The sequence below is a fragment of the Suncus etruscus genome, chromosome 12, assembly GCF_024139225.1.
Source record: "Suncus etruscus isolate mSunEtr1 chromosome 12, mSunEtr1.pri.cur, whole genome shotgun sequence".
NCBI lineage: Eukaryota > Metazoa > Chordata > Mammalia > Eulipotyphla > Soricidae > Suncus > Suncus etruscus.
This window is the reverse complement of record NC_064859.1, coordinates 91,085,868-91,103,671: the sequence shown is the minus strand read 5'-3', so window position 1 is coordinate 91,103,671 and position 17,804 is coordinate 91,085,868. Positions and strand designations below refer to the sequence as shown.

General features: G+C 47.9%; 1 protein-coding gene across 1 annotated transcript in view; it reads right to left on the bottom strand.

Annotated features, from left to right (window-relative positions):
- Positions 1 to 17,804, bottom strand: part of DRC1 (dynein regulatory complex subunit 1) — a 47,570-nt gene that overhangs the window by 11,044 nt on the left and 18,722 nt on the right. Inside the window, exons 6-10 of the mRNA XM_049784677.1 lie at positions 16,713 to 16,799; positions 12,915 to 13,037; positions 2,559 to 2,698; positions 897 to 1,031; positions 402 to 634 (exon numbers count right to left, since the gene is read on the bottom strand). Coding sequence (XP_049640634.1) covers positions 402 to 634; positions 897 to 1,031; positions 2,559 to 2,698; positions 12,915 to 13,037; positions 16,713 to 16,799 — 718 coding nt within the window. The remainder of the gene's footprint in view (positions 1 to 401; positions 635 to 896; positions 1,032 to 2,558; positions 2,699 to 12,914; positions 13,038 to 16,712; positions 16,800 to 17,804) is intronic.

Here is a 17,804-nt window from a genome sequence, read left to right as displayed (position 1 = left end):
AGCACAGAGCCAGGAATGAGTCCAGAGAACCACTGCGTGTGGTCCCCAAATAAGACCAAAAAAAAAATTTCAAGTACAAACTACCCATTCGTGATATTGAGAGCAAAACCAGACACCAGTGCATGTTAAGGGCTACTGCCTGGGAGTCAGAGACATACACTTGGGGGAAGGGTGATTGCTTGGCTCACAGCCGACCCAAACTCGATTCCCAAAACCCCATATGGTCCCCTGAGCACTGCCAAAAAGAATAATATTCCTGAGTGTAGAGCCAGGAGTAAGCCCAGAGCACCAGCAGGTGAGTCCCTTCACCCCCACCCTCCAAAATTCTGTGACCTATTGGCCCCTCCAACTCAACCTAGAGACAGATCCTGGGGAGGGGGGTCCCCATCTGGAGGCTGCACCTGTTTGCTGCATCACCTCCTCCAGGATCTGTGTGGCCGACTTCTGCGGCTGCTGGGAGATGGGGCCCACGTTCTGCAGGAACCAGTAGTCGGGGGTCGTCCAGGGGAGCCCCAGGTGATGGGTGTGGATGATCCGGGCCACTTTGAAGGCTTTGCTGATCAGGTCCTTGGCCTCCTCCTCATTCATCAGCCAAATTTCCCGGAAATTATCTTGGTCAATTATAGAGAAGTGTCTGGGAGGAGAAACAGGGAGTGGCCCCACAGCCTGGCAGAGTTTGGGGAGCCCCACCGCTAACCCCCCACTGGGCCACTGTGATGAAAGATCCTACAAACCTAGATGCCCAGGGACAAGGAGAAAGGTGCCAGGGACCCCTGGGGGCCTCCCCATCAGGATCCCCAAAGCAGCAGATCTCGAGGATCATAAAACCACTGTCTCTGTCACTGCCAACCCTGCAGCCTCCCTTCTAGGGTGCATATGAGGGTCCCTCGAAAGACCTCAGGGCCTTCTGCAGCTCCTTGAACTGTTGCACGAGCCGCCGGTAGTCCGAGGTCAGCATCCGGTTCTCGGTGTCCGACTGTTTCACCAACTTAGCGTACTTCTGCCTCTGGTTGTTGAGGGCGTCGTGCAGGCTGGGTGAGAGAGGGGAGGAAGGGTGCTTTTGCAGCAGCCCGATGGAAATTGGTGGGCACCTCCCCTGCAAGGAACTCTGGGCTGGGTCCTACCACAGGTTCCGAGGAAGGCCAAGGAAGGACTGCGAATGTCATCAGGCTTGGCATAAGAGACAGGTGCATGTGACAACCAGTGGGAAAAATCATCCTCAAACAAACGTGAACACCTTGATAGCACTCAAATATGCTGATAATGAAGTGAACTTGAAATGGAAAAGGAAGGAAGGAAGGAAGGAAGGAAGGAAGGAAGGAAGGAAGGAAGGAAGGAAGGAAGGAAGGAAGGAAGGAAGGAAGGAAGGAAAGAAGGGAGGGAGGAAGGAAAGAAGGAAGGAAGGAAGGAAGGAAGGAAGGAAGGAAGGAAGGAAGGAAGGAAGGAAGGAAGGAAGGAAGGAAGGAAGGAAGGAAGGAAGGAAGGAAGGAAGGAAGGAAGGAAGGAAAGAAGGAAGGATATGTCAGATCTCTGTGAACCTTCATAGAAAGTAGAAACTCGAAATACAGAACTTCATTGCTGGCGGTGGGAATCTGGTGGTTATATGTATTTATTCAAAAACAATTTGGGGGCCACACCCAGCAGCATTTGGGGCTCACTCCTGACTTGTGGCCAGGGGTCATGTCTAGGGACCATATGCAGAGTCAAAGATTAAAACAGAGTTGGCACGTGCAAGTCAAGTGTCTTAGCCCCTGGATTTGCTCTCCAGCCTGAAACCTAGTTATTTTTATGTTCCAGCTTACTTTACTGGCGTTATTATTGTCTCTAGAATGTACATGAGGGGCGATAACGCAGTGATAGGGTGTTTGCCTTGCATGTGGCTGACCCAGGATGGACCGAGGTTCGATACCTGGCATCCGTATGATCCCCTGAGCCTTCCAGGAGTGATTTCTGAGTGTAGAGCCAGGAGAAACCCCTGAGCGTCATCAGGTATGGCCCAAAAACCAAAATATTAATAATAATAATAATCTGAGGGGATTATATAGGGGAGAGCAGAGAGGTTGAGTCACTCTCAAAGGCACTCAGGGGCTTTTAGTTTAGGCTCTGTGCTCAGGTCGTGACTCCTGGTGGTGCTCAGGGGCTATTAATCCCAGCTTTGTGCTCAAGAGCGACCCCAACACCCCTGTGGTGCTGATGGGACCACTTGCAGTGCTGGGATCAAACCAGGGTCAGCTAGATACAAGGCAAGTGCCTTATTCCCTGTCCTACCTCTCCAGACTGTGGCTTTTTTTGTTTGTTTGGCCGGTTGGTTGGTTTTGTGTCACACCTGGTGGCACTCAGGGTTACTCCTGGCTCAGCACTCAGAAATTGCTTCTGGCTTGGGGGACCATATGGGACACAGAGGGATCAAACCTCGGTCAGTCCTAGGCTACCTGGGGTAAGGCAGATGCCACCACTCCAACCCCATGTGGCTCTGTTTTTAACCATTTCTGGTCCCTCCAGAGAGGAGCACATCTCCCTGTCCTGTTACCACCACAGAGTTCCATGCGGGAGCTTACTGGTTGAGTTTCCTCTTCTGCTGGGATTTAATCACTGTGCTCTCTTCGTCTCTCTTCTTCAGCACCTGGAAGTTGTACTCTAACTTTTCTTGGTTTAGCTGGTAAGTCGCTTTCATCAGCTGCAGTTGCTGTTCAAGGACCTAAAGTTCAAAGACATGGAGTGAGTTGGAACAAGGACTAAGAAGGGTCCTGGGGTCAGAGGCGCCCGGGTGCCACACCTAATGGTGCTTAAGAGTCATTCCCAGAGGGGCTCAGGGTTCCCCAGGCTTGATACCAGCAAGGCCAGTGCCCTGCCCACAATACTATTTCTTGGGCCCAGTTTTATTCATTTTAAAAGAGGCCAGACAAGCTTCCTGGAGCTGCAGTTCATGTTTAGCTTTCATGGACAATTTGCCAGGTGCTTATGGGAAATGTTGGGAGGAAAAGGGGAACACAGGTGGCACAGTCTGCGGAGAGAATGACCTCAAGACTAGAGGCATCCACTGGTTGATGCAGGTGGAGAAAGAACTGGCTGTGGATCAGCAGGGGGTAGAGCACTGGGCTTGGGAGGATCAGTGGGGAGGTCAGGAAGGGGGCACGGGGCCTGTCCAGCTTGGGGTTGAGGGCCTGATCCAGGGTGCTGAAGCATCAGTGGTTAGAAATCCCTCTCACTGGTGATCTCAACAGGTGCACAAGAGTAGGCAAGGATATTACAGGTTAGTAGATAGAGTAACAGATAGTATGATGGGGAGGGCTCCTGCCTTGTGCACGAACAACCTAGGTTCCATGACCAGCACTGTATAGGGTCCCCTGAGCCCCACCCAGCAGCAAATCCTGAACACAGAACCAGGAGTAAGCCCTGAGTAAGGCTGGGTATACCCCCCCCCCCCCCTAAATAACAGGATAACAGAGAGAGGGCTAGACTGGTGATGAGATAACACCCAGCTTGCTCCTGCCTTCCCTCTATGGAAATAAGGGTAATAGTTAAGGAGTGTGACCCCAACTTACTGAAGTACTGGCAACCAACCAATTTCCTTTCCCATCTCTGTTCAGGTTCCTCTACAAGGCCATAGGTCCTTGCAAGGGCAGAGGATGGGCCTCTCTGTGTCCCCTTCAAGGCCAGGAACTAGCAGATATGAGTCACTTCCAAGGCCACATGCTATTAAATTCTCAGTCCCCTGCGCTGGGACAGGGAATTAGGCCAGAATCCCAAGCATTTCTGTCCCAAGATCCTCACACTCCCTCGAGCCAGGGGCCTGCAGTTCACAGCGTGTCCCCTCAGGAGGTCACCAGGACCATGACATTGCATTTCTCCAAGTTTCTCCATGCAGGCCTTTTCTAGGTCATGGCTACATCCCTTTCACAGGCTTCTCTGGGCTGTAAAATTACGTACAACCTACACCTGCTCATGGGATACCTGAAGGAGGCCTGAGGAAAGAGGGCAGAGCCAGAAAGAAGGGCATCTCTGTTGAAATACATATTAATTACAGAGTTCTGAGTGGTTGTAATTGATGTGAGATGGTTGGGGAGGCCTTTCTCTGCCAGCCCAGGCAATATGTGCCTGCAACTCCCTCCAGCCGGTAGGTTTGAGGGTTCAGGATAGGGGTGGGGAAATGATTCACAGGCAGTCAGGTTTCAGGAAAGACAGACGGAAAGAAGGACAAAAAACTAAGGAAAGGAGAAAGGAAAGAAAGGACAAATGGAAAAAAAAAAGAAAGGAGGAAGGGAGGAAGGAAGGAAGGAAGGAAGGAAGGAAGGAAGGAAGGAAGGAAGGAAGGAAGGAAGGAAGGAAGGAAGGAAGGAAGGAAGGGAGGGAGGGAGGGAGGGAGGGAGGGAGGGAGGGAGGGAGGGAGGGAAGAAGGAAGGAAGGAAGGAAGGAAGGAAGGAAGGAAGGAAGGAAGGAAGGAAGGAAGGAAGGAAGGAAGGAAGGAAGGAAGGAAGGAAGGAAGGAAGGAAGGAAGGAAGGAAGGAAGGAACTCTCTATTTAATAGATTGGAGATTCTCACACCAAGGAGGAGAAAATTCTCCACAAAGGGTCTTACAAAACAACCAATCATTTCTAGTCAGGGTTTGGTCCTGGCCTCTCTCTGCTTGAAGCATGGTATAGCTGCACTTGATGGAGGTTTAGTTTTATTTTTGTTTAGTTTGGGGAAATACCAGACACTGAGGCCAGCCCCCTTGTTTCTCTCTCCCCTTGTACCCCAGTAGGAGCCCCCAAGGTGAGAAGGCTTTAAGTGACTTGTACTAGTTACTGCCCTCCCCCAACTTCCTGCCTAGTTCACCTGGAGAGGCAGACCAGCCCATTTCTGGGAGGGGTCCTTGGAAGAACAAAGGGGTTGCCTCAGGGGCATAAAAGGGGATTCAGGAGAGTCCCAAAGGGGCTTGAAAGGGCTCAGGGCTCAGCTGAAGTAAGCAGCATGGAAGAGAGGAAACAGGTTGAGATGGCAGAGCAGCTGAAGAGAGCCTGCTTATTATAGGTTAGCCTAAATGGCTAGGATTTACTTTTTCTTTTTGTTTTTGTTTTTTCAGTTTTTGGGTCACACCTGGCAGCGATCAGTCACACCTGGCAGCGATCGGGGGTTACTCCTGGCTCTATGTTCAGAAATCACTCCTGGCAGGCTCGGGGGACCATATGGGATGCCGGGATTAGAACCACTGTCCTTCTGCATGCAAGGCAAACACCCTACCTCCATGCTATCTCTCCAGCCTCTAGGATCTATTATTAATAAAGCTTCATGTGTCCTGAAACTTGACTGTCTATGGATGACTGTCCTGAATGCTCAGACCTGCCGGTTGGAGGGAGTTGCAGTTGCATGGCCCAGGCCGGCAGAGAAAGGCCTCACCATCATCTCACCATCATTCACAACCATCCAAGACTGTGTATATTTTTGTTTTTGTTTTGTTTTGTTTTTGTTTTTTTGAGTCATACCCAGCAGCGCTCAGGGGTTACTCATGGCTCTACGCTCAGAAATCACTCGGAGGACTATATGGGATGCCAGGATTCAAACCACCATCCTTCTGCATGCAAGGCAAACACCCTAGCTCCATGTTATCTCTCCGGCCCCGACTGTGTATATATTAATATGTATTTCAACACATCTCCTCCTCCTACCTCAGGGCTTGCTCACTGCCAGGCTCTCTCACAGACGGGCCTGTGCACTACAGTGGCCCAGAGCTGCACCTGATCTAGGGCATTCGGCCCACATCAGTCCTAAACTCTTTGAGCAGTCGCCCCAACAGTCTATATGGCAATGTGGCAGGGCAGAAGGGGCCTCACTTTTGTTTGCTCTGTTGCCTGAGAGGGATGGCCCAGCATCTGCTAAGAAAGGGAATCCTGAGCAGTTCTTCCTGCACCATTACCAGGATCTAAGACCCCTCAGCTGAACGAAGTCAGTCTGGAGCAAGGAGGCAGCCCAGGATGACACAGTGAACTGGAGCGGTGTGTGTGTGAGTGTGTGTGTGTGTGTGTGTGTGTGTGTGTGTGTGTGTGTGTGTGTGTGTGTGTGTGTGTGTGTTGAGGGAAGGGTTTGGGTCACACCCGGCAGTGCTCAAGGGTTACTTCGGGCTCTACGCTTAGAAATCTCTCCTGAAAAATAATAAAAAATAAAGGAGCCAGAACGGTGGAGTAGCGGTAGGATGTTTGCCTTGCATGTGGCTGACCTAGGATGACAGCAATTCGATTCCCCCAATGTCCCATATGGTCCCCCAAGCCAGGAGCGATTTCTGAGCACATTGCCAGGAGTGGCCCTAAAACAAAACAAAACAATAAAAAGGAAATAAAAAAGAAATTGCTCCTGACAGGCTCAGGGCATCATAAGGGATGCCAGGGATAGCACCCAGGTCCATCCTGGGTCAGCCACATGCAAGACAAATGCCCTACCACTGTGCATCACTCTGGCCCCCTCTAACCTGCCTTCTAACCTCAGCCAGAGAGCACATGAGCACCAAAGCAAACTCAGCCAGAAAGGCCTGCAGTGAGCTCACATCAGGGCACCAGAGGACTCAGTTTCCAGAAGATCTGCAGTTTAGAAGAAAAAGCATACCTGTCTCAAATACAGGCAAGGGTTGGGAAGGAGGGAGGGGGGCATTGGTGGTGGGAATGTTGCACTGGTAAAGGGGGTTTTCTTTTTATGACTGAAACCCAACTACAATCATGCTTGTAATCATGGTGCTTAAATAAAGATTATATATATATATATATATATATAATGGTAAGGAGAATCATAAAAATTGTACAGCTATAAAAAAAAATAGGAGCCGGAGAAATAGCATGGAGGTGAGGTGTTTGCCTTGCATGCAGAAGGACGGTGGTTCAAATCCCGGCAACCCATATGGTCCCCCGAGTCTGCCTGGGGAGATTTCTGAGCATAGAGGTAGAAGTAGCCCCTGAGTGCTGCTGGATGTGACCCAAAATCCAAAAATAAATAAATAAATAAAAGTTTATGTTATAAGATAAAAAAAAAAATAGAAGGAAGAGCAAAGCCCACACCACCTTTGTTGGCTCGTCACCTGATTGTGGCAATTTACATTGTGCTGATGGCCGGACAGTTATTGGCAGACTGGGGCCTTTATTTTTTCCTTTATTCTTAGCTAGAGTAAGTTCTGATGCTAACAAAGCAGTACCCCCACGACGAAGCTCACTCATCTCAGGGCCTCTCCTCACTGTGCCCCAGGAACGATTGAGCAGCTCAACCATGGAGCCCCCCGGGCCTGTAGCTTGGGAGTCTCATGATCCAGAGGCGATCATGGCCCTCATGTGTGACACGACTCATTAATTCCTCTTGGCTCCTCAGGCTCATAACCCCTTTATTGTGGGTCACAACACTGCCCCTTAGCTCAAGTGTTAGTCTAAGTCTGTGACCTTCCTTGATGGTCATGCTCTGAAGACATTTTTTTTTTTGACATGTGTTTTTATTAAAGGTCAAAGAAATAGTATATTATGGTGCTTGTCTTACAAGCCTTACATAGCCTTAGTTAGATCAGGGTTCCAGAGTTCTTACAGGAGTGAGTCTCTGAGCACAGAGCCAGGAATAAGCCCCAAGCACTATAGGGTGTGGCCCCTTCACAATTCTCCAAAACCCTGCAGTGTCCAAGAAGGGACTTGACCTCACTAACCAGCAGGGAAAGGCAGCAAGGATTTACTTCACACCTGCTGGAATAGTGTTTATCAAAGAGCCAAGGACAGTGTTGGTGGAACTGTGGTGGCTTAAAACCTTGCCCCAGACTCGACTAACATTTTGCTTTCTGTCTTCCTTAGAACAAACTCCATAAAGAACTGTTATTGTGACCAGGGATTGGCAATCTCCAAGAAGTGTCTATTAAAACTGTAACATTGGGGGGCCAGAGAGATAGCATGGAGGTAAGGTGTTTGCCTTTCATGCAGAAGGACGGTGGTTCGAATCCCAGCATCCCATGTGGTCCCCCTGTGCCTCCCCTGTGCCTGCCAGGGGTGATGTTTGAGCAGAGAGTCAGGAGTAACCCCTGAGCACTGCTGGGTGTGACCCAAAAACCAAAAATAAAAAATAAAAAAATAAAAATAAATAAAAACTGTAACATTGGGCCAGAGCGGTGGTGCAAGCTGTAGGGCATCTGCCTTGCATGCACTAACCTCAGACGAACCATGGTTCGATCCCCTTTTGTCCCATATGGTTCCCCAAGCCAGGAGCGATTTCTGAGCACGTAGACAGGAATAACCCCTGAGCATCACCAGGTATGCCCCCCCACCAAATGCAACATTGAGTAAATACTCAATTGAAACCAACGATAAGGGAAACGAAGAGATAGCACCACAGTAGGGCGTTTGCCTTGCATGTGGCTGACCCGAGACAGACCCGGGTTCAATTCCCGGCATCCAATATGGTCCCCTGAGCCTACCAGGAGCGATTTTTGAGCCAGGAGTAACCCCTGAGCTCTGCTGGGTGTGACCCAAAAGCCAAAAAGAAAAAGGCCAAAGATAGGGTTTTTCTGATGACTCACTAATTTTTTTAAAGCCAGTCAAATTGAGCAGTGGGGGGGGGGGGTTATATACCAATTTTTGTGAGACTAACGTTAATAAGTTCTGATAAACCACTGCCATTGGACCAGCCTGACTCACTAATTTTGAAATTGTAACTGCATTCCCTTCTACAACTGTGACAGTTGTAATTGATGGAGATAATGGCTTTTTTGCACCTCTGCTGCCCCCCACCTTTAAAAGACTTGGAAGAACTGTGAGGCCTGGGGTCTGGGACTCTGTGCAGTTGCCAGCTAATAAAACACCTTAAAATTCTGTAACTTTTCCAGGACTCTGAGTCTCTTTGTGAGACACCAGAACAGAACATGGAGAAGAGATTGCTACACATCATCAGGTCAATTGGTGCCGCTACTATGGAGACAATGAGGAAGCTCCCCCAAAAAGGTTCCAGAGATACTAACCATTTGGGCAGCAACCCCCTTTCTGGGTTTATATTCAAAGGAGTAAAACCTGGAGCTAGAAGCGTCAGTCCCACATCCACCCCCATGTCTTTCACAAGAGCCACCAGATAGAAACAAAGAGGCCGGGTGGATGCATGAGTGAATAAAGGGACCATGATGTGCGCATACAATGGCCCATTATTCCAGCTCTGATGAGAAGGAGATGGGGCATGAAAACGGCATAAACCCACTGAGGAAATTGTGGACTAATCAGACACAGAAAGCCAAGTACCACCTGATCTTAAGAAAACAGGAAATCCAAAAGAATCCAACTCAGAACAGAGAATAGAATTTACTCCTAGGAGAGTGGCCAGGATTCTGGGGGTGGAGAGAATGGGGGAGCAGGGTGGAGGTCAAAGAACACAAAGTGTCCATTAAGCAGAATGAATAAGTTCTGGAACCTACTGTTCGGCTTGTCTCGGGTCAACAATACTGCATTGTACACTTATAAATGTGTTCAGTGGCGCAGGAAGATGCCTACAAGGGCTGGAGTACCTGCTTTGCACCTGAAAACCTGGCCTTGATCCCCAATACCACAGAGTATCCCAAATACTACAGGTGTGGGCCCTCCTCCCCCCCAAAAGATTAAGAGAATCGATCTTCTAGAAGGTGCTCTTAGAACAGAGGGAAAATCGAGCCCAAACCAAAGCACTCTGTTATGAGACAGCTTGAGGTCAGCAGACTACAGTTCTGGCTGACAAGCCATCCAGGCCAATCCTGACAATAGCCATCTTCATGTGATGGCCCACGTGGTGACACCGCCTCTCCACTCCTCTGTTCTTTGTCATCAACTCTCATTTCCATCATAACATGAACATGAGAAAGGCCCAGGAAAACTGACCTAACACCAGCAGAGTAAATGCAAAATAAAATCCTACCAAATACAGTATGAGGGGCTGGAGAGATAGCAGAGTGGTAGGGTATTTGCCTGCATGCAGCCAATCCAGGACAAATGGTGGTTCAAATCCCGGCATCCCATATGGTCCCCTATGCCTGCCAGGAGCGATTTCTGAGCAGAGAGCCAGGAGTAAACCCTGAGTGCCACCAGGTGTGACCCCAAAACCAAAAAAAAAAAAAAAAAGCAGTATGGGAAGGTATATATATATATACATATACATATATATATATATATATATATATATATATATATTTTTTTTTTTTTTTTTTTTTTTGGTCTCTGGGCCACACATGGTGGAACTCAGGGGTTACTCCTGGATCTGCGCTAAGAAATTATTCCTGGCTGGCTTGGAAAGGACTTTATGGAATGCTGGAGATGAAACCCGGGTAGGCCATATTCAAGGCAAATGCCCTACCGTTGAGAAGGCTTTCAAAGCTGACATGCTTTCCGGTATCTAACCTTAAGTGACAAGGACATGCCTTAGTCTAAAGCATGTAATTGAAGCAGAGCTCAGAGGTAGAGTTTGCATGAATGAAGGTTTTTACATGTGTGATGAACTGGAGTAAATCCCCAGCATGCACATATGTGTCTGAATGCAAGCACATAACACACACACACACACACACACACACACACACAATACAACATTACATCTAAACATAACTAGAAGCGTTTAGAAAAGAACTCTCGAGGAAATGCAAATTCTTGGTCTTGGAAAGAACTTCAGAACCTGGCCATAAGACCTCCTTCTTGCCACAGGCATCCCTGTTTGACTCAATCACAGGTTAATCAATCGAGCACATTGAGCTAAAGGGTGTTACACCCCACTCAGGAAGGGCACACACCAGAAGTGCTTCTTAGCCTTCTTAGGTGTAGTGCACTCCTGAAAAAGAATTATTTGCCAAAAAGCCCCGCTTAGAGTAGTCAAATCAGTTGACCCTTTGCGTGGATTGTTTGGCTATAATTCTAAACGTGGCTGTGACTATCTCTCTATTTTTGACCATTATTAGAAATCAGGCCTCAGTATTTCTTTCTAACAAAGGAAGACAGTATCAAATCCCAACAAAAGTTTCCCACTGACCAGTTCTCTGTGATCTCTGCTACCTTGGCGCCAAGATCATGTTTTTTCTAAAACTTAGCTCATGATGAAAGCAATTTTCGGTTTTCCCCAAAACTCTAAAACATTTCTCTCCCTTCCCACTTCCCTGAAAATTACCTGGTTTCTCCTGCTTACCCAAAACAAAAGCTAACCCACAACAGAACTTCTCTTTACCCTCAGTATCGGTTCTTTAATATGCAGATTTTAGCTATGGCCTTCCATTATGCTTCCCTGACCATCTCCCATTTTCTTTGTTCCTCCTAAATTACACCCCGCATTCCAGAGCTCACCCCTTAAAAGTCACCCAGCTCAAAAAATAAATTTGTCTTCGTCTTTCCAGACGCAAGTCCCCATACATCGTGTGTGGTAATTTATTTCTACAATATCGTTCCGTTTTTCCATCCATTTCGTGTTTCCACTCTTTACCCGTGAAAGGTTTCCCCGGACTCCACAAAGAAGCTGCTTAGAGGCGCTGGCGTCTGCAGCAAAGGGAGGTTCCATTCCTACACTGGGGTTTCTCCAATGGCCAGTTAGAATTTGCTTCCTGGGATATTTCCCATCAGCCAGGGAAAGTTGGGACTAAGAGGATGGAATATTAGGCTCTCAAACCACACAGTACTGGATTCGAATCTAGGGTTGACCTTGATTAGAGTGGCCTTCTCTCTCTGCATACCAGACCAAACGTTGGTGACAATGTTGCCTTTTCATGATAGCGCAAGAGAATTCATACTGTGCACAAGTAGATGACTATGGCTGACACATGGTCCATGATGGTGGTCCTTGCTTTGGTTTCAATTACAGCAAATGGGTGCATTTCCCTAGCAAGAACTCTCTTTCTCAGGGGTTCATGGTACATGATGGTGCCTGGCCTGTTAGCTCCTTGACAGTTTTCTTTGGGTTTATTTATTTATTTATTTGTTTATTTATTCATTCATTCATTCTTTTTTGGGGGGCCACACCCAGTGATGCTTAGAGGTTACTCCTGGATCTGCGCTCAGAAATTACTCCCAAAAGTGCTTGAGGAACCATAGGAGATGCTTGGGTCAACTGCAGGTGAGGAAAATTCTCTATCCACTGTACTATTGTTTTACTCCCATTCTTTTTTAAAGAAAGCACCCCTCTATGCAGATTCTGGAAAGGGAAGCTTTCAGATGTGACCATTCCAAAGAGACCAAATAGGGTCCAGAGAGGGAATTCAAGAGACTGGACACCTGCTTCACATGAAGGGAGACCTGGGTTTGATCCCTGATACCATAAATGGCCCTCTGAGTATCACTAGGAGTGACTTCAAGTACTGAGAGCTGAAAGTAGCTCCTGAATATGATTAAGTGGGACCCCAAAACCAAGTAGGGGAAGGAAGGAAGGAAGGAAGGAAGGAAGGAAGGAAGGAAGGAAGGAAGGAAGGAAGGAAGGAAGGAAGGAAGGAAGGAAGGAAGAAAGGTAGGAAGGAAGGAAGGAAGGAAGGAAGGAAGGAAGGAAGGAAGGAAGGAAGGAAGGAAGGAAGGAAGGAAGGAAGGAAGGAAGGAAGGAAGGAAGGAAGGAAGGAAGGAAGGAAGGGAAGGAAGGAAGGAAGGAAGGAAGGAAGGAAGGAAGGAAGGAAGGAAGGAAGGAAGGAAGGAAGGAAGGAAGGAAGGAAGGAAGGAAGGAAGGAAGGAAGGAAGGAAGGAAGGAAGGAAGGAAGGAAGGAAGGAAGGAAGGAAGGAAGGAAGGAAGGAAGGAAGGAAGGAAGGAAGGAAGGGAAGGAAGGAAGGAAGGAAGGAAGGAAGGGAAGGAAGGGAAGGAAGGAAGGGAAGGAAGGAAGGAAGGAAGGAAGGAAAGAGAGAAAACTCATTATCAAGTTGATTCCTGTGAAGAGACACTTTCTCTAAAGGGGGCACAGGATGTCCAGGATGTCCCCAGGAGCACCAGTTCCCCCCAATCACCTCACCTGCACGTCCTGCTCCAGCTTGACCTTGATGGTGTTGTACTCCTCCCAGTCCCACACCCGCTGCTTGTTGAGCAGCCGCTCATGCTCCTCGGCCTTCTTTATGCGGGACATGAGATACTCCAGCTTTAAGCACAGAAAGACAGCAGCACAGTGAGGTCCCCCACACCTCACCCGCCCTCAAGGAGGCTGAGGAGGTGACAAGGAGGGTCAGAGGGCATCAGGAGGGAGCTCAATGGGCTTCAGGATTGGGGAACTCCTAGGCCCAGGCTTGTACTAGTTAGTAGATGGGGAAAAGCCCATATTGGTGAGGATGTGGAAGGAAAGGCACACTGGGGTGTGGGGGAGATGGTGGGAATGGAAACTGGTGCTGCCATATTGAAATTTTCTTTAAAAAAAATCAACAATGGGTTCATTCCCGGGTTTTGGCACCAAAAAAAAAAAAAAAATCAACAATGGGGTCTCAAGCAACAGCACAGCAGAAAGGGCATTTGCCTTGCAAGCTGACAACCTGGGTTTAGTACCTGGCATCCCATATAGTCCCCTGAGCACTGCCAGGAGTGATTTCTGAACTCAGAGCCAGGAATAGACCCTGAGTATGGCGAGGTCTGGCCCCAAAACCAAGAAAAGGACTGAATATTTCTTGTAAAAAATATATCAATGATAGTGGGCTGGAGAGATAATACAGCAGGGAAAGCGATGGTCTTGTGTCAACAGGGATTCAATCCTAGGCACCCCAGATGACCCTCCAAACCTTACTATAAGTGAACCCTAAATGCAGAGTCAGGAATAAGCCCTTAGCACAGTTGGGAATGGCCCCAAAGCAAAATAATAATAATAATAATAATAAAAATAAAAATGCCCAATGAGCCAGTGATTCCACTGCTGTGCCTTCTTACCTGAAGGCCTTAAGAGCACCAATGTGAAAAACAGCCCACCATGTCCAGGTTCAATAGGCAAATACTGAATTACTCAAAGTGCCTGTTGGAGTAACCGGTTTTTATTCTGTTCAGGATAATTTTTTTTGCTATGCTTGGACTGGAAGTACTTCCGGATTTGCTCCCTACCCCTACCTGTTCTCCAACCATGGGTGTAGTCCTTCTCTTCCTAAAAAAGGCCTCAGAGGGTCACATGGAGAAGCTACTTACAGTTTTTGTTTTTGTTTTTGTTTTGTTTTGTTTCTCTGATTTTGGGTCATACCCGGTGATGCTCAGGACTTACTCCTGGTTATGTGCTCAGAAATTGCTCCTGGCTAGAGGGACCTTATGGGATGCCAGGGATCAAACTGCAGTTCATTCTGGATAGCTGCGTGCAAGGCAAAACACCCTACTGCTGCACCACCGCTCTGGCCCCTGCTTACAGTTTTGATTCCACAGCTAGCATATCTGCTGCTGATATCTTTTGCCAGTTAGTGGAGAGTTTGTGATAAAAGTTTCCTGATGGGCCCGGAGAGATAGCACAGCAGCGTTTGCCTTGCAAGCAGCCGATCCAGGACCAAAGGTGGTTGGTTTGAATCCCGGTGTCTCATATGGTCCCCTGTGCCTGCCAGGAGCTATTTCTGAACAGACAGCCAGGAGTAACCCCAGAGCACCGCCGGGTGTGGCCCAAAAAACAAAACAAAACAAAACAAAAAAAAGTTTCTTGAACTTGTGTCGGCTTTTGCTTCCAGATCCTGAGGGATTGGGGAATTGGCATGAGGCTTCTGCTTCAAATGCCTATCGATGGACTAAGGAAATTGTGCTGTGAACAAACACTTGGGGGCTGCATAGATATATGCTTTGGGAGGCACGTGAAGTAACAGTGAGGTGGGGCATGCGTGCCACTACAGAGTGAAATAAGTCAGGAAAGGAAACATCTGATGGTTTTCACGTATGTGTGGATTATGTGTGACTAAACCCGCCCTAGGTTTGGTGAGAACAAGGAGCTGACTGAAGAGCAAGAGGAAGGCAGCTGGAAGGCACAGCAGAGGCAGGTGGCCCTTGAGCTTGTTTTTTTCTTGTTTTGTTTTGTGTGGGACCACACCCAGCTGTGCTCAGGGATTACTGAGTGCTCAGGAACCACTCTTTTTTTATTATTAATATTTTTATGTAAACACTTTGGTTTACAAATATTTGGTTACAAATATGATTGTAGTTGGGTTTCATTCATGTAAAGAACACCCCCCTTCACTGGTACAACATTCCCAAATCACCAATGTCCCAAAACTCCCTCCTCCCCACTCTACTCCCCACCTGTACTCTAGACAGGTTTTCTACTTCCCTCATTCATTCACATTGTTAGGATAGTTCTCAATGTTGTTATTTCTCTAGCTGCACTCATCACTCTTTGTGGTGAGCTTCATGTCATGAGCTGGACCTCCTCTCTTTGTTTTTGAGGATTATTGCAAAAATGTCTTTTTTTTTTCCCTTAAAACCCATAGATGAGTGAGACTATTTTGTGTCTATCTCTCTCCCTCTGACTTATTTCACTCAGCATAATAGATTCCATGTACATCCACTTATAGGAAAATTTCATGACTTCATCTCTCCTGACAGCTGCATTATTATTCCATTGTGTATATGTACCACAGTTTCTTTAGCCACTGTTGAGGGCATCTTGGTTGTTCCCAGAGTCTGGCTATTGTAAATAGCATGGCAATGAATATAGGTGTGAGGAAGGGATTTTTGTTTTGTATTTTTTTGTTCCTAGTATATCCCCAGGAGTGGTATAGCTGGATCATATGGGAGCACACTTTTCAGTTTTTGGAGGAATCTCCATATTGCTTTCCATAAAGGTTGGACTAGACGGCATTCCCACCAGCAGTGGATAAGAGTTCCTTTCTCTCCACATCCCTGCCAGCACTGCTTGTTCTCATTCTTTTTTTTTTTTTTTTAATTTTTTTTAATTTATTTTTAAGTTTCTTTTCTTTTCTTTTCTTTCTTTTTTTTTTTTTTTTGATTTTTGGGTCACACCGGGCGGTGCTCGGGGTTACTCCTGGCTGTCTGCTCAGAAATGGCTCCTGGCAGGCACGGGGGACCATATGGGACACCGGGATTCGAACCAACCACCTTTGGTCTTGGATCGGCTGCTTGCAAGGCAAACGCCGCTGTGCTATCTCTCCGGGCCCGCTTGTTCTCATTCTTTATGATGTGTGCCAGTGTCTGTGGTGTGAGATGGTACCTCATAGTTGTTTCAGGGCCCACTCTTAGTGGGGCTTGAGGGAGTGACCATATGCAGTGCTGAGGATTGAATTGGGATTAGCTGGCTGAAAGTCAAATGTTTTCCTCCCTGTACTACCTCACTAGCCTGAAAATTCCATTTAAAAACCATGTCTTAGGGCCAGAGAGCATAGTAGTAGGACCTTTGCCTTGCATGCGGCCAACACAGGATGGACCCCAGTTCAATTCCCAGCATCCCACGTGGTCCACTGAGCCTGCCAGGAGCGATTTCTAAGTGAAGAGCCTGGAGTAGCCCCTGAGCACCACTGGGTGTGACCCAAAAACAAAACAAAAAAATTAAAAATAAAAACCATGTCTTGGGCAGAAATGTAGCTCAATGATAAAGCACAGCTTACGTGCAAGAAACCCAGGTTTGATACTTGGTACTGCTAAACAAATGAAAAAAATTAATGAGTCTTAAAACCTCCTTTTAAGTCACAAACAGCCCTGACTTAGGTAGTCCCCAGAAAATGAATCAGAAAATGAATCTGCCTTGGGCAGAGATAGTGACAAAGGCATGGAGAGAGGATCCACCATGAGGCCAGGGAAGAGAGGTTAGGACATGGAGCCTTCCCAGATGCAAACCCGCCCGGATCCCCGGTACCTCTTTGATGTTGTGACTTTGCAGTGCCCGCTCCCATTTCTTCTTATTACTAGCCAGGAGCTCCCTCCGTTCCAATTCAAAGGCTTTCTACCTCCGAGAAGAAAAAGGTTCCTGTATGTCAACCTCAGGCGGCCCCCAACCCTCCAGGGACACAGAACTCTCTGGTCACGCACAAGTGAGGGTCAGCCGGTGCATGAAGCACCCACACCAGAGGCGAATTTTCCATGGTGTTTTCAGTCACCAAATGGCCAGGGAAGGGGCAACTATGGGAACTCTGTGTCCTCTGGTCCAGACTTGACACAAACCCAGAGAAGACAGGTGCCAACTCGTTTGGGGTTTAGTCCATGGGTGAGGGTGGGGTGGGGCACTGGAGGCAGCCCAGGGTGAAGCCTGGTGGGGGGGTATCCAGTCAGGTTAGGACAGAGCTGGGGTCCCAGCAAGCAAAGGCACAGACTGGGACTGTAGAGGCCAGTCTCTGACAGCCCAGAGCAAGCGCCCTGCACCTGCCTCTATTTTCTGGAGGCCCCTCTATGTCCCTATTTCCATTTCCTGCAGGTCCTCCATGTCCCCATTTCCGTTTCCTGTAGGTCCTCTATGTCCCCATTTTCATTTCCTAGAGGTCCTCTATGTCTCCATTTCCATTTCCGGAGATCTTCCATGTCCCCACTTTGTTTTCTGGAGTCACCTCATCTCAGTCCTGACTTTGCTCAAACACAAGGCCATAATACCTGGATCCTCCCTGATCTTGCCCCAGCCCTGACAGCCATAGATGAGTCAAATCAGTGATAGACGTGTGCCTCTGCTACTGGGGCTCCAGTCGCCCCCTGTACTTATCCATCTCCCACTCACCCTCCCACATCTGTCGTTCTTTCTTCCCTAGCATGTCTCTCTGCCTGTCAAACACTCCACTTAGGTGCTTGCCTGGGGCTTGCTACAGGCTCCGGAGTACCTTGTTGAGTTAGATTGAGGTCTCAGAGACATAGGACATAGGACATACGATGTGCTAAGGATGTGCCAAGATGGCAAATATGCATGACTGACCCACTGGATCAGAGCCAGAAATCCAGGGCTGAGCCCAATGAGTACCTCCAT